General features: G+C 49.7%; 1 protein-coding gene across 2 annotated transcripts in view; it reads right to left on the bottom strand.

Annotated features, from left to right (window-relative positions):
• PTK2 (protein tyrosine kinase 2) overlaps positions 1-15,344 on the bottom strand; it is a 128,437-nt gene that overhangs the window by 37,523 nt on the left and 75,570 nt on the right. For both annotated transcript variants that reach the window (XM_006879264.1, XM_006879263.1), the window contains exons 14-20: positions 12,905-13,002; positions 10,197-10,281; positions 9,458-9,558; positions 8,469-8,584; positions 5,243-5,343; positions 4,390-4,479; positions 1,486-1,690 (exon numbers count right to left, since the gene is read on the bottom strand). In XM_006879264.1, coding sequence (XP_006879326.1) covers positions 1,486-1,690; positions 4,390-4,479; positions 5,243-5,343; positions 8,469-8,584; positions 9,458-9,558; positions 10,197-10,281; positions 12,905-13,002 — 796 coding nt within the window. The remainder of the gene's footprint in view (positions 1-1,485; positions 1,691-4,389; positions 4,480-5,242; positions 5,344-8,468; positions 8,585-9,457; positions 9,559-10,196; positions 10,282-12,904; positions 13,003-15,344) is intronic.

Below are 15,344 nucleotides of genomic sequence, written 5' to 3'. Positions count from 1 at the left end.
TTATGTGCAACTCAAGGAATGAGACATTTTAAATCTCTAGTTTTGACAGGAAGAGAATACAGGGGTTAAATTACACACGGTAAGAAACCAAGGGCCTTGTAGCTTGAAGAAAACCCAAGACAGATAAGAAGGTGTTCAGCAGGCTGTGAAGGTCTACCCTGTGAAGGGAGAGGGGGTGTTTTTTTATGGGCCCGAGAAAGGGCAGGCGGTCTACTGCGCCATCCGCTCGCTGGACTGGGCCTCGTGTCTGCTACTGGAGCCACAACACTCAGCAAAAGCTGCTGCATTTTATGTATGCCTCCCCACAGCATCCTTTTCTCCAAGGACCAGTCACGGCCCAAAGAGGATGTGAGCTGTCAACATGCTGGATGTGAAGGTGGCATATGATCTTTAGACCCTGGTATTTTGTGATTTTACTGAACAAGACTAAAATTTAGCAAAAGAAGAAAATCTCACCTAACTTGGGAAATGCCCTAAGTGTGAAGTGAGGTCTGTCACTGAGCGCCAGGTGTAGGCAACAGGTTAGGGTACACAGGCCCTAACTTGCCAGGCACTCAGGAAGCATTTATGAGGTGCCAGGTTGCACTTGGCATTGAGGAAACAGAAGTAGGAAACACACACCCTGGTCCATAAAGGGTACCTTATCCAGCAGGGACCTGACAGCAAAAGGCCAAAGCACACTGGGAATAGGGTGGCCCCTGAGCAGACCTTTCCCTCAGAATGCCACATGCCACGTGGCGTTCGGTGCTCCCCCAGGCCTGGGACTCTCAGTGCCTAGCACACCACAGAGGTCCCCCTAACGATGGCTCAAAAGAGACTAGAGGCTTCGAACAGGAAGAGAGATGCTAATACGGTGTTGGAGGAGTGAAGTATTTACAGGGGTGTGGCTGACTAAGAAGTTTCCCAAGTAACATTTCAGCTGGTTCTCAAGAATAAGGAGGTAAAAACAGGCCATGAGTAAGAGAAGTATACCAGGGACTGATGGGAGCGCAGCGTGTGTCCGGGGACTGCTGGAGGGAACAGCTGTGGGCTGGTAAGAGTGTAAGTACTCAGGTACCGCTGAGGAACCACGCGTGGATGTAGGAGTGTAGACTACAGTCGTTAGGTGCTGCGGGAGGGCAAGGGTACACGGACATGTGGACGTGTACCAGGGAAACAAGGGCTCGGGTACCACAGGAGTAAAGGCTGCCAGGAGGAAGAGGGAGATGCTGTCTGAGACACAAACCCGAAGCACTGTGCACTCATCCCCTGCAGGCTTTGTGAGCCACGCCAAGCCTGTCAGAGCAGGGGGAGAGCCCTGACCGTGAAGGATTATAAGTGACTGCCTAATAAGGTACAGAGACACGCACACGGGCTCAATGAAACTCTACACAAGAACCAGCCGCCCTCAGCCGCCTGAATGACATGACCTGAAGGTGCTACCACTGCAGAAGGGACACGTGGCCACACCTGCCCCCCTCCAGGCCTGTCCACGCTGGCTCCTACCTGAGCTGAGCTTTGAGTTCAGTGAACCTGGGCCGCCTGCTGGGGTCGTAGGCCCAGCACTTCGTCATAAGGCTGTAGAGGGTAGGAGGACAATTTGGAGGCATTGGCAATCTCTCCCCATTTTCAATCCGACCGATCACATCATTGTTCTTCACTCCTTGAAAAGGCTTCACACCATGCATCAAAATCTCCCACATACACACACCTGTGAAGTGGGAATGAGAAAATCAGTGAATGAGCATGCAGGCTGCAGTCCCAAGCTCGGGGGTCTCCACGGCTGGCCCTGGACTGGCCCTGCTGTGATTCGGGCAGACAGTCTCACCTGAGTAAAATTCAACTGACACCAGTACAAATTTAGAACGTGACGCCACGTGGACACGACACCAACAGTGAAACGGTGAATTAGTAGCAAGGACAAAGCCAATGTCCCCAACAAGCTGATTTTCCTGAAAATTCTGCATTAGCAAAGGGCTCGCCCACAGTGGAATCACGGATTCCAGGTCCTTGTGCGGAAGCTGCAGGACTTTCCCCTCCTGAGCACACTGGCCCCGCAGCTGCTGCCCCTGTTGTGACCCCCTCTGCACGCTGGCTGGCAGCCCGTGTGGCTGTGGTGCGGCACCTGGCTTCCGGAGGGCTCGGTCATTATCCTCCCTACAAAGATTTCTAGAAATCTCCAGGCTCCTTGGACCTGGCCCACACGCTCGACAGTGCACCTACTGGCACGGGCAGACCTCAGACATGCCGCAGGCTTAGGTCCGGGACAGCGGAGCGAGCACGTGGACCGTGTACTTCTCCAGGGCACCGGGAAGGTCAGTTTGCACCACACCACAGCCTGGGAAGGGTGCAAGCGTATTATGAAGGTCTGCAGAGCTCTGAGAATGGACGAAATATGACACAGTGAGCACATGTGGCTGGAAGGCCTTGCTTGGTGCAGGGCTGCCATGAACCTTTCAGCATCTGCCAAGTGCAGGACAATGAGGTGCACGTGTACCTGATTCACTCTGACACCAACGGGGAACACTGGGTCGGAGAGCAGAGCGCACACAGCGCAGCGCCTGGGCACTACCGCTCGTCAGCCAGCCCTCCCTCTGCACATGGCCACCTGGGCATCTTGTCACCCATGCACCCAGGACACACACACCTTGCTCGCACGGACATCTCCACCACGAGCGCCCCTGTGTTAGTCTCACAATCGGCCCACTCTCCAGGCAAGTTTTTTTTTCTTCTTCTCAAACAGTTTAATAGCAAATAAACAAAGGAAGGTACCACACTTGGCAGATACAAAATGACTTTTTGTCCGTGTGTCTGTGCAATTAAAACAGATTTAGGTTCCCGGTTGGGACAAAAGGAAAAACACACAAAAAGGAAGGCAATTCCTTTTAGACAGATACTCCCTTGCTTCAAACTTGTAACATTTTTTTTAAATCCACTACACAAACTCTGTGATTAACGCAAGTTCTCTCTCCAGCTCCTCCTGACTCCTCGGGACGAGCCCCCTTCCGCTGTGCTGAGTGCCTGGCCCTGTGGAGGCCACTGTGTCTTTATTTCTGCATGTTCAGTTCCTACCTAATTACCATCTATCAATGCGATGGACACTCTGCAATTAGTCGTAACTCCCAAGAATGTCAAAACAAAGAATCTTGGGTAACAATGATGCCTCTGTTCTGTTTCTCCTCACCAGAACCCACAACATGATGAGTGTGTTTTGTCTGAGAGCTCCCTATGTCCCTGGCACGCTTCCTTGCAACGGACATACAGAACCCTGAAGCTGGCATTTAAACAATACCGCAGTTTATCAGTGGGAGCTCTGGCCATCGAGTGTGCGGGGAGCTGCACTGATAATCCAAAGGTGGTGCTGCTTTGGTCCAAACCCCGCAGTTCTCCTTGGGCGGAGGCTGGGCTGTCTTTTCCTCTGCAGTTTAGGGCCTCCTGGAATCCTGCTGGAGGGTCAGCCAGGAGTCTCTCTGATTCAAGAGCCGAGTGAGCATTTCATCAAAATCAAGATACCGCTGACCCTGCTGTGTGTGCAGAGAGGCTCCCGCTCCCAGTCACCCGTACGCCTCACAGAAGCAATTAAACCAAAGAAAAACTCAAGATCATCTACGGGTGTGAGTCCCTGCTGACATGAAGCACTGTGTCTGTAAGGGAGAGAGTGCACCCAGATAGAAGGAGCGCAGGGGCCAGCAGAGTGGGGGCTGGAGGTGCCGGAGACACCTGTTACATAAGGCTTCCGGGAAGGGGACCTGGAAGGCCAGGATTTCACCAGGTGGAGAGGAGATGGGTAAAGCATGCCAGGCAGAAAGACAAGCCAGGAGAGGTGGGCTGAGGCGTGCCATCCTTCAAAGAGTATCCGCACACTTCAGGTCAACAGCTGATGTAGCAGGGCTGCGTCAGACCACCCTCTCACACACCCTCAACAGAACTAGGCGACTGAGACTGGAGGAGGAGCCCCAGCCGGAGCTGCAGGAGAATCAGAGCAGACCCTGAAGAAGGGAACCTCGATCAGAGAAAGCCAATTCTCTGACCTGAGGATGACCCGAGAACAGCAGGCCTCCACCCCAGGCCAGATGGAGACGGAAGGCAGGTCCACAGTAGTCCCGGCGCCCTGCGCCAGGCCTGAGGCAAGTCCTGGTCACTCACTCCAAAGGATGACAGGGAAGGGGGATGAGAGACAGCAGGCAGTCAGGGTGCCGCCCTGGTGAGGGAGGAAGGGCAAAGGTGGGGAGAGCACAGGACGGAGAGGTGGACACATCTGTCACCACACGCAGAATGAACCAGAGGAGAGAAATGGCCAGGCGGCAGGGGACGGAAGACACTGACACCTGCCGGACAGAGACGCCCTGTTTACTACGCAGAAGATAAAAACCCCCAAATTTACAAAAATGACGGTTTAAAAACACTCACCAAACATCCAAACATCACTAGCTGAGGTAAAACGTCGAAAATTAATGGACTCTGGAGCCATCCACTTAATAGGCAATTTTCCTTTGGAAGCTGGAAGGCAAATTTTAGAAAGTGAAATCTCCCTACTGTCCCTGAGAGAGGAGCGCTTAGAGCTAATGGAGCTTCAAGCTCTGATGTCTTTTTTGCTGAGGTCACTGGGGGTGTTAGGGGTTGCACTGGGGTGAGCTGCCTCCCTCGTGGAGCGGCAGCTATGTGGAGAGGAGAACAGGCCTGCCCTCCAGGGGCTGCTGCTCTGTGGTGAAGGGTCCAGGACTAACACAGCAGACAATGCTCTTCAGACGGGAAGAGTGTACTCTAAATGTCCTGATGGCACTGTCCGGAGGGGCACAGACCAGGCACACCCTTTGCTTTGAGAGGCTGAGACTATTTCCTTTCAGACGCTCAGCAAACGCTCCCTCAGGCTCCAAGTCACCTTCCCTCAGGGATGCCCACTCCAGCGGGTGGTAGGGAGCAGGGGTAGGCTCCTACCAGATGTGGGCATCACGGATACAGACTAAGGGCACGGGGACGCGGGGTCTGCAGGCTGGGGTGGGAGGTGGAGGGGACGCAGGGACTGTCAACCAGGGACAGGACGTGTAGGTTAGAGGGGAGCCACGATCTGGGGCCTCTGACCCCTGCTAAGCCTTCTTATGATGAAGGGCGAGGTTAAGGAGAAGGTTTGGTCCTGTGGCCAGCTGCCTCAGCCCCATCAGGTGTCTAGAACAATTTTTTTTTGCATCTCTGCCAACAATGAGCTGGGCCTATCAGAACAGAGACTTGGAGCCTGCTCCCACCTACTGCTCTAATGTCTCACCTTTGTAGTAAGTACTGTCTTCCATGTATCGGGACAATCCAAAGTCTCCCAATTTTACACAGTCCGTAGAGGAGACTAGAACATTCCGAGCAGCAATATCCCTGGTAAGTAAGATGGGAGGCAATACATTTTAACAGACCCACACCAGAACCACAGTCCAAGGGCATCCGTATGAAGAGAAGCCCGCTAACATGCATCAGTGCTGACCCTCAGCTGCCCAGGGGGTTTCTGAGTGTCAGTCTCTAAAGGGACAGATCCCCACATCCTTGGCACAGGGCTGGCAGGCTGGTTCACATGGGACCTTTAGGCTTCTAGCTCAATGACCACAACATAGGCAGGGATTCGATGAAAACAGTCTGTACTGTAAAAGAACTCATAAAACACTACACAACATGGGTGCGCCTGGAGGACATCACGCTCAGTGAAATATCTTAATCACAGAAGGACAAACACTATATACTACGTTTATAAAACAGGTCTGACATGGGGGCTTGGGGGAAGAATGGAGAATGAGTGGACAGATAATGAACACTGCATTGGAACAGATGAGGGGAAGAATGGCTCAAAAGGAATATATGATTAGGTATGAGATATATTTATATACATACACACACACACACACACACATAAAATACAATATGATTATGACAACAATCTCGTACAATACACATTACAAAGTGGACTGGGAAAGGGGCTGGGAAGGGAAGGGAAGGAAATGTGCAACAATTAATGAGAAGAATGCTTCTATACAAGGCAAACAGGCTTCACCAAAGATTTTTTAAAGATACTCTTTCAAAATTGCAAATACATATAGATAGATAGATATAATTTTTTTTTGCACATAAAGGATTTATTGTAAATGTCTTGAGGATAGAGTAGAGTTACATCATAAAAATTACAGGAATAACAGATTTATATTGTTTATACTTCCAAATGCAAAGAATAGGGGACTGCATATATATTATACAAAATAAAATGAAAATTAAAAACGAATTCAAGCTCTAAAGATGTGGTCATTCACCTGATCTTACAATGTGAACATGAAGACCTCTGAACTACACACTTTGATTTAAAGCACACCAATGATGTAAAAGACAAAAAGCGCAGCATTTCCAGGAACCAGAAACATTTCAACCATGATGATTTTCCAAGGTAACTCTTTTGTCATTGAGAACTCTTCTTTTTCTTCTATAAAATACAATCTCCGTATGATTTTTAGGCACTACTTTTGGCAGTCTAACAGTCCTCTGATGGAGCTACAGCTTTCAAAAATTCACGTTTACTGTACTTTGGGGTTTGGCACACAAAACAACAAAAATGGTACTTCTTTTTTAGAAGCTACTGGGGTTTTTTGGTTTTGATGTGTTATAGTTGTTTTTTAAAAAATGTAATAGTCCCTTCAAATGCTTCAAGACGTGGACAAGTGAAAAACTACCTTCTGTTGGCATCACACTTACTTCACCATTGCATTTTTTTTTAATCCTACAACCACTAACACAGCACAGTAAGCAAATATACTTTAAAAAAAAAAGGAAAAAAAAACCCTAGGTACCATTAACATGCATAAAATTGCAAATAGCACATATTAACAATCATTGTTTTTGAAGGTGGCAAGTATAATCTTCAATAATGAAAAAGTTCCTTACTTTTCAAAAAATCACGTTAGTGACTGTCTTAACTGATGACAACACACAACAGACGTTTCTAGAGACCTCGCTAAACACAGTGAGAGCTCTCTTGGAAACAGCTCTCAGGGATTCTGCTGGTGACCTCTGTTTTACTGGCAGAAACCACCTCTCTAGCTACGCAGTGAACAAAAGGGAAGGGCTTTTAACTGCCCTCAGACAGTGAGAAGCTGGAGATGCCAGTGGTCGAGGGAATAAGGAGATGTGTTGCACTGGGAAGTCTGCAGTTAGGGACCTCTCCAAGTTACTGAGGAGTAATGATGTCAGTTCGAAAACTAAGGTGTATCTGATTTCAGGACACGGTCTTCCTGATTACGGGCTATGCCCCTGAGAGCTGGACAATGAATAAGGATGGCAGGGAAAGACTTGATGCCTCTGAGCTGTGGTGCTGGTGAAGAGCACAGAACATCCCATAGACAGCTAAGAGAATGGACAGATAGGTCTTGGAGAGGGTGCGGCCGGGGTGCTCTTAGGAGACAAGAATGAGGAGGCTTTGCCTCACGTCCTTTGGGCATGTTACTAGGAGAGGCTGTTCCTTGCAGAAGGACATGATGCTGAGAGGGGTGGAGGGTCAGCAAAGGGAGGAAGACCCTCAACCAGGTGGACTGGCGTGGTGACTGCTCCAATGAGCTCTTGTGTGTCAGAAGTGTGAGGAAGGCGCAGGACACAACAGGGTTCAGATCTCTTGTTCACAGCGTCGCTATCAGTTGGTACTCAACTCAACGCCACCGAGTAGCAACAACTGGTCACTGTAAGCTGGGCAGTCCCAGGCTAACATGTGTTGGGGCCGTGTCCACATCGCACAGCTCTGGGGTCAGGCATGGCTCTCAGCAGTACTCACTGGATGAATAAAGGACCCTGGGCCAGCAGACTGTACGCACACTCCCCAATACCTCTTCACCCCAGGACAGGCGGCAGCAAGACCGCCAGCACCCTGCACAGCCGACTCCAGCGGTGTAGGAAGGACCGTGCACTGCGGCCCTTCCCGCCCGGGCCTCCACTGGCTTCCCTGCTCCCAAGGCTACCACCTGGACCAGTGTCTTCCTTTCACTATTATTTAAAACATTATTTCAGTGTGTTTTCTATGAAGGAGCTCAGTGGCCAAGTGCTTGGTTGCTGACCATAATCATGCAAGCTCAAAACCTACAGCCGTGACGTGGAGAAGGATGGGGCAGTGGGACCCCCCCAGTCACAGCCCAGGACAGCAGGCAGGCCTGTTTCTCTACAGCGTCACTGGGCACAGCCACTTGACGGCATGAATGCTGTGTTTTGTGAAGTTTCCAGCCGTTTTGCTGCCCTTCAACAATCCCTGCCCTCGGCCCTGAAGGCACTGGTTACGTGTGTGAACACTCCCAGTTCTGTCCGGCTGCTCCACTGCCATTAATTCGGATCCCTGCCGCCTCACCTCTCCTTGGTTTTGAAATCAATGCTGACTCACACAGGTGATTGTGACTTCCAGGATGAGCCAGTGTGTGAGCTACACGGTGGCCTGTGGGCTGCTGTGCCACGTTAGCCCTTGTCGGTCTGAGGGACACACCCACCTGTGGACGAATCTTTTGCTCTCCAGATACGCAAGAGCAGTGCTGAGTTGGTACGCGTACAGGATCAGAGAGGCCAGGTCCAAATTGTACTTCCTGACTTGCAAAAACGACCTCAGCTTTGGGACGATGATCAAATGAAAAAAGAAAATAGTCAGGGACAAAGAAGAGACAGTCAATTAAAAAAGCAATCTTCAACACCACTCATTGTCTCCCAAGCATTTGCCCAACATTTCCACTCAGGAACAATGGTTTATCATTTTGTTTAAAAACCTAGGATAAAACCAAAATCTTAATGACTGTAATTTACAAGTACTGAAAACCTAGGGAATGAATAAAACCTTCATCACTGCTCAACAGAGGCCCGGTTACAGATGGAAGCTACCTACGCAGTAAAGCACCTGATCGACAGCCCCAGGAAGTCAGTCACTAAATGGCTCTCCCGCTTGAGGCCGGAAGGGTCTCCTCTCTCACCTAGCCCACCTCCGCCTCGGGAAGTTTCAGGTGTGAAAAGATGAACTAGACACATGTAGAGTAACCACACCACTGGGCTCACGAGCCCCCACCTGCCTGGATGTTGAGGTAACAGAAGGCAGGTGACTGAGAACCATTCAGTCCCAGTGTTCTAAACAAGAAGAACTACCACAGTGTCAAAAGTAGACCCTCAAAGTCATTGTGATAAAAATCAACCCCCACCACCATGTCCCCTGGTGGCAGTGCACGGAGGGGCGCCCTGACGTCAGAGCAGGCCAGGGAGCTGTAGGGGAGCCTCAGGTCAGGCCTTTCCAAGGAGGGAGGACAGGCCCCCAGCGACTCCTGCATTCCTGGAAAGGCTGGGGGCTCACTGACACCCAAGTGGCAGCTTGAAAACCAGGAGCACGCGCACCTTAAATGCGTTTGCATCGTTAAAGTTTAGTCCTGAGTGCTGCCACGGGGAAAGCGTGTCCCGGCGGAGCCACGAGCCCCTGGCGCAGAGGAAGGCAGAGCAGTACCTCTCCCAGCGTGCACAGCTCCATGATGATCCACACAGGGTTCTCCGTGATGACGCCAATCAGCTTCACGATGTGCGGGTGGTCAAACTGCCGCATCGTCACTGGGGAAGAAGCTCTGGTTAACTACAATCCTTCCGCGTTCCTGAAAACTAGGGTAGCTAGAGCCTGAGGCAAGTGATGCGGGTTCAAATCCGGGAAGAGGGCAGTTGGGCTCAGCCACAGGTGAGCTAGCTTCACAGGCACAGCCGACAGAAGAAAAGGGGACCTGGTGGTGCCTTCCCAGGGGCTGGAGTCCTGTGAGGGGGAGGGTAACAAGTCCTCATCCCCCTTCGTGGGCACAGCTGGCCTTGGGCTCACTCCCTCAGGCTTTTCACCTGGAAATTAAGTCAGAATGTGCAGAGCAGCGTGGCTCGATGCACCTGTCCAGTGAGGCCATGGGGCACAGCCTTGAGTGAGGAGTCTGGACCTGGGCGTGACTCTCACAGGCCTGGAACACGAGCACCACTGAAGGTAAGGGAGGCAGAGCAGCAGGACATAGCCCAGCCAGAGCTGCGCCACCTACACAGCAGGCTAGCTGGGAGGGAAGGCAGGTGGGAGCTGGACACATGGTCCTTGACCGTGTGTAATACACAGAGTTGTGCCCCAGAACCTAACACGCTGCTTTCCTTCTCCACAAACAGCCTGGCTCTCACTGACACAAAGTCAACGGTAGGTTTCACAGAAACTTGAAGACACTTACAGGCTTCTTGAAGGAATTTCTCTCGCACACTGTCCGAAGTGCAGTTTTTACATGTCTTAATTGCAACCGCCAAAGCTGGATTCTCCTGTTAGGAAAGTTCAAAAGTCACACACAGAAACAAGTTCGCGGCATTAGCCACTGGGCACATTCCCGGTAAGCTGCATGCTGGCAGCTCTGGGCCTGGGAACCAGAATGCACTATCTTGCCGGAGGAACCCTTTGGAGTGCCCTGTTACCCAAGAGTATCCCGGACACCAGAAGGACCTGCACGCGTGGACTACCGTGCACCCTGGAGTACCCGCATACTCAGGGCCTCCTCATACCTGTAGTACTCTGTGTGAAGCCCTCACCTGAGAGCCCGTGTGCTGGAGATGCTGCAGGCAGCTGAAGCCCAGAGGCCTCAGATGAGGAATTTCTGATCTAAGCCCCTCGTCATCAAAGGCCCTGCCTCACTCACTCCCGGCCTCCCCTTGACACTGCGCTCCGCCGACTGAGCAGGCTGGGCGGCACCAGGGGACAGGCACGGGCTGCAGCCTTGAGGAGACGCAGCTGCTGAGCAGGTGTTCCGTGCTGTCCCGTCAGTGTCCCCTGGCCACCAACGAAGGCAGGCTGCTGGTGAATCCTCACACAGCCGGGATCAGAGTATGGACCCCTTCCACTCCAAGGGCCCAATGATGCAGCCCTCACGTCATCCCACTTCTGCCCTCGAGGTGCAATGGTTAAATACCTGCCCATCAGTCAAAACGTTAGCAACGTGAACCCAGCAGCTGCTGGGGGAGGGGGAGGGATGAAGAGGCTGCTGCTCTGAGGTTCCACCCTGGAGGCTCCTGAAGGCGGCTCCCCTCCATCCTATAGAACAGCCCCTTCCCCAGGAGTAGGCAGCACCCTTGGCAGACAGGTGTGGAGAGCAGAGAGCCCCCGCTGGGAACAGTCCTGAAAATCCCGTGGGCCCCTCACTCTGTGACCCCTGAGTAACAACACCGTAACAGCCACTGGATTTTGTTTTATACCATACTATAAATGACATAAAATGCCCATTATATGGAAAATCTGAAAGACAGCAAAGCCTTTTCTTGCCTACAAGACTATCATCCACGCTGTTACTTTTCAAACACCTGCTGAACACCTGATGTTTTATACAGTTCAGAAATCGTGAAGATGACGCCCCTTCTGGGGCCGCATGCAGGCAGAGGGGCAAGAAGGCTGGTGCTGAGGGCAGCCCTCCCGCCCTCACCATCTCAGCAGTGCTTAAAGCACAGTGTCAGTTGCCACCCAAAACCACTGTGGAAGGACCTGCCTTCCCTTTGCTGCCTCTTCACCTCTCCAAGAACTGGCCCTGCCTGACACCATGCCTCCAGGGGCCCCGTCAAAACAGTCACTAATTCTTATGGTAGTCCAGGGTGTATTTAATAATCTTCAACACTCCAATTGGAAAGTATCAACCCTTCTGTCTTTCTCCTGAATCGTCCAGCTTTCAAATATCTATGAAGCAAACAAAAACAGCAGGGCATAGGTGAGGGTCCCTTAAACTTTCAACAGGGCATTCTTGATCTCTAGCCCTTTAAGGAAGTCCTTCACAGGCGATATGCCCCGCACAGCGTGCTATCTGACTTCCTGATTGCTGGATCCAAGCAAAAGAAAATCCCCGACAACTTTATCCTGATGTTGCCTATGGGTCAAGCTGTAGGGATTTCTGTTGTCCTGATGCTGAGGTATAATCCCCATTGAAGGCTGCAGTCTTTGATCTTCTGCAGTATGTGCTTCAAGTGTCATTTTCTGCAAACAAGGCTTTGTCCTCGTAGGCTGCTGACTCTTTCTCCCAGCCTGACGTCAGTCTTCATTTCTCCCTAAGAGGGACAAAGCTGACACCTGCTGCAACACTGATACGTCCTTCAAAGTTGAGGGGAGTGACAGAGCCAGTCACGGAGCTTCACACACCGCACGGTTCCATCTGTGAGAACTGCCCACAGGAAACAAGTCCTTAGACACAGAAAACCGGCTGGTGGAGCGAGGAGGAACAGGGGGTGACTGCGAGCAGGTACAGAGGAGATTCTCTGTGAGGCGCTAAGACACGCTTCCAAGATGCTCAGAACCACCAAAATGAACCCTTTTAAAAAAAGCAGGTTTTATGTCTGTTAATTATTCTTCAAGAAAACGATTATTGAGGAATATATAAAAATGGCACTCAGCTCTTCTGGAGAGCATATTAATCCTGGCCCCAAGTGGCTGCCGACTAACAGCCCCGAAGGCCCACACAGCAGGCTCTTAAAGGAGCCATCTATATGGGAGGAGGGGGGCTGCTCTCCCCAGTGGTGACTGGCAGGTTCAAACGCTGAGCTGCTGGTTTGTAGCTGAACGCCTTACCCACAGCACCACCAGGGCTCTGAGGAGGGTGCTCTCTGGGACAAACGGATTCTCCTCCTTAAAAATGCAGGTGAACTGGAATACTGGCTAACTAGCTCTATGACAAAGTCCATTCACCGTGTCATTAGTGTCACACATGGAAGCTGTCACTGATGCCACAGGTCAAGCCAGCTCTCTCTGGAGCGGACCTGGCAATGTGCTGGTTTCTCACACTCCAAGCCAGCTGACAGATGACCGTCATCATAGACTACAGCATGTGGCCGGGGGTGCTGGGCACTCAGACAGGCACGCACGAGGAGCTTGCGATAGAGTCAAAGCCTAGGCTTCTGTACCAAAGAGACTTACTGGGCTCAGGTACACTCCCTGATGCACGTCTCCAAACTGGCCTTCTCCAATACAGCGTCCAAGCTCTATTCTTTCTCTTTGAATCTCATAATCCCTGGCTGCAAAACATGACCCAAATATTAAAAAGTGTCAAGTATAATATTCCAGTCATAGAAATTACACTCAATACATTTCAGTTTTATCATCCATGAATAAAAACGTCAACTGTGCACATCAACTCATGAGGGTGCTTCAACAGTGGAACTCTCCTAAACGATACTGAAGGCATTTCTGCCACAATCATGGCACTCACTGAGTCACTTTGTAAAAAACAGATTTTTACAAATGCCACTTCTAAGTGTCCTCAGATAGTCTGTTTATTTTTTTTTATAGTGGGCTCAATAATTGCTCTAAGTATTAAATATATGCTTAATTACTGTTGATTGTCAGTGAGTCTAGCATGACTTATAGTGATCCTGTGAACAAAAGGCCTGAGGCCTTTCTATAACTATCGTCATTTATCAAAGTTCATAGAGCTTCCAGAGGCATGCTGTTTAGGAAGTGGATGCCACTCCTGTGGATGCTATTACTTTAGGTATTAATATTCAAAACCTTCAAAAAAGTTATTTAAGTTAAGGGGAGCGCTGGTGGCCTAGTGGCAAGAAGCTGTACTGCAATCCCAGAGGTACACAGTTCAAACCCACCAGATGCTCTGCCGGAGAAGGAGGGACAATTTCCTCCTGTACCAGTCAGATCTGATTTGACGGTACATGCACAAAAAATTAAAAATTAAAAAAAAAACACACCAAAAAAAAGTTATTTAAAGTAATTGTTTTACAAATAAAGTTTCTAAAGGTCAAGGCAACAAGGCAACATGAAATTGCTATTTTTGTTATCACTAAACTTTTTGTCTTGAAAGTTTAAGAGTTTTCCACTTTATTATTATCCTATTTCTATATTATTCAGGGAGCTAAAAGAATTTAAAGAGGTAGTTTGTCAGAAATACTAATAATTTAAAAATTAGATGACTTGGAATCAAAGTTGAATGTGTCAGCATACAAACTTAATTATATCTCATAAATGAATATATCAACTGTTGTGATTTATACAAAATCAATTTCTTAGTGGGTGGCTGAAGCACAGCTAAAGAAAATACCCACCAGGTAAATGAATCCTAATTGAATTAACAACTTGGGATTTTAATTTGTTCAAATCAAGAAATGATCCTCATACCCCAGACGGTATCTATCCCATTAGTGTAACTGCCCGCAGAATATTCAATAGGCAAACATTTGAAAACATTTTGCTTAGTTATCAGATTATAAATCATACACAAAAACCCAAGCCAAATTTAGATGCGTATTTTCCTCTTTAAAATCACTTTAGCTGGTAATTCCACTGATTTAACAGCATGAGTAAACCAATAAAATGAACAGTTTAAAAATAACAGTTAACTGAAAACAGAACCACGGGAGTCACTGGGCGGCTGCAGGCCAAGCCAGTGCAGCGGTGTGGGCAGGGCCCTGTTACCTTCATCTATCCCACAGCTCTCTGCATTGCGATTGAGGGGAAAAAAAGGGAAGACCTTGCTTAGAAAGAGCTAACAGCAACCAGGTTAACAACAGACCACAGATACAGAACAGAGTTAAACACAATGCATAAACAACGGCTATAAATACCTATCACATTCTAACTTAGTGTTTGTATTTTTTTGAGGGTATTTTTTTTGAAGGTTGTGTTGATAAAAGCTGCTGCGTTGAACAATTAGTATTTAACTCTAAAAAAATAGTTTTTTTTCCTTCTCTGCAGGAATGTACAAATGACTCAACGGTAACATGACTATTTAAACCGAAATGTAAACCTTTTTCCAAATTGCTGCTATCTGACTAAATGCACACCGTTCACCTGCAGCTCCTGAGTGGGGACTCAGGCACCCCAGGAATGCAGGTCGGGGAGGTGCCACGTCACCTGTGATACCATCTCAGCATATCCAGGGAATCCCCAGCTCTGCGCAGACCCACCGTGCTGACCAGCGGGCGCATCCGAGCAGGATGGAGGCCTCAGAACCAGTCCTCCTAGGACAGGTCCACGTGCTTCGAGCGGAGAGTAGGAATGGCTCTAACTCAGGAACAGGACCAGGTCAGTGAGGGACAGTGGGCCCGGGCTTACTGCTGAGTCCTCAGCTGGAGTGAGTAACAGGGCGAGTTTCTGCTATGTGGTTGAGAGGGTTGCGAGGAGTCACAATTGACTTTCCTGCACTAATGAACAACCCCCTTTTCTCACAACTCAGATTCTGCTTGTCCGGATGAGTCCTCTCAAGCCCACGGTGCTTGTACAGAATCAAAGCCTCTTCTCAAGGTGACGACACCCAAGGCAGCAGCAGCATTCTCAGGGAGGGGAGCAAGGGCTCATCAATGTGGAACGAAGTGTTCCCGAGATGGTCAAAGCAGGGGAGACTCTG

Source organism: Elephantulus edwardii, unplaced genomic scaffold (genome assembly GCF_000299155.1).
Source record: "Elephantulus edwardii isolate Elephantulus edwardi_28Jun2011 unplaced genomic scaffold, EleEdw1.0 scaffold00003, whole genome shotgun sequence".
Taxonomy (NCBI): Eukaryota; Metazoa; Chordata; class Mammalia; order Macroscelidea; family Macroscelididae; genus Elephantulus; species Elephantulus edwardii.
This window is presented reverse-complemented; position numbering and strand designations above follow the sequence as displayed.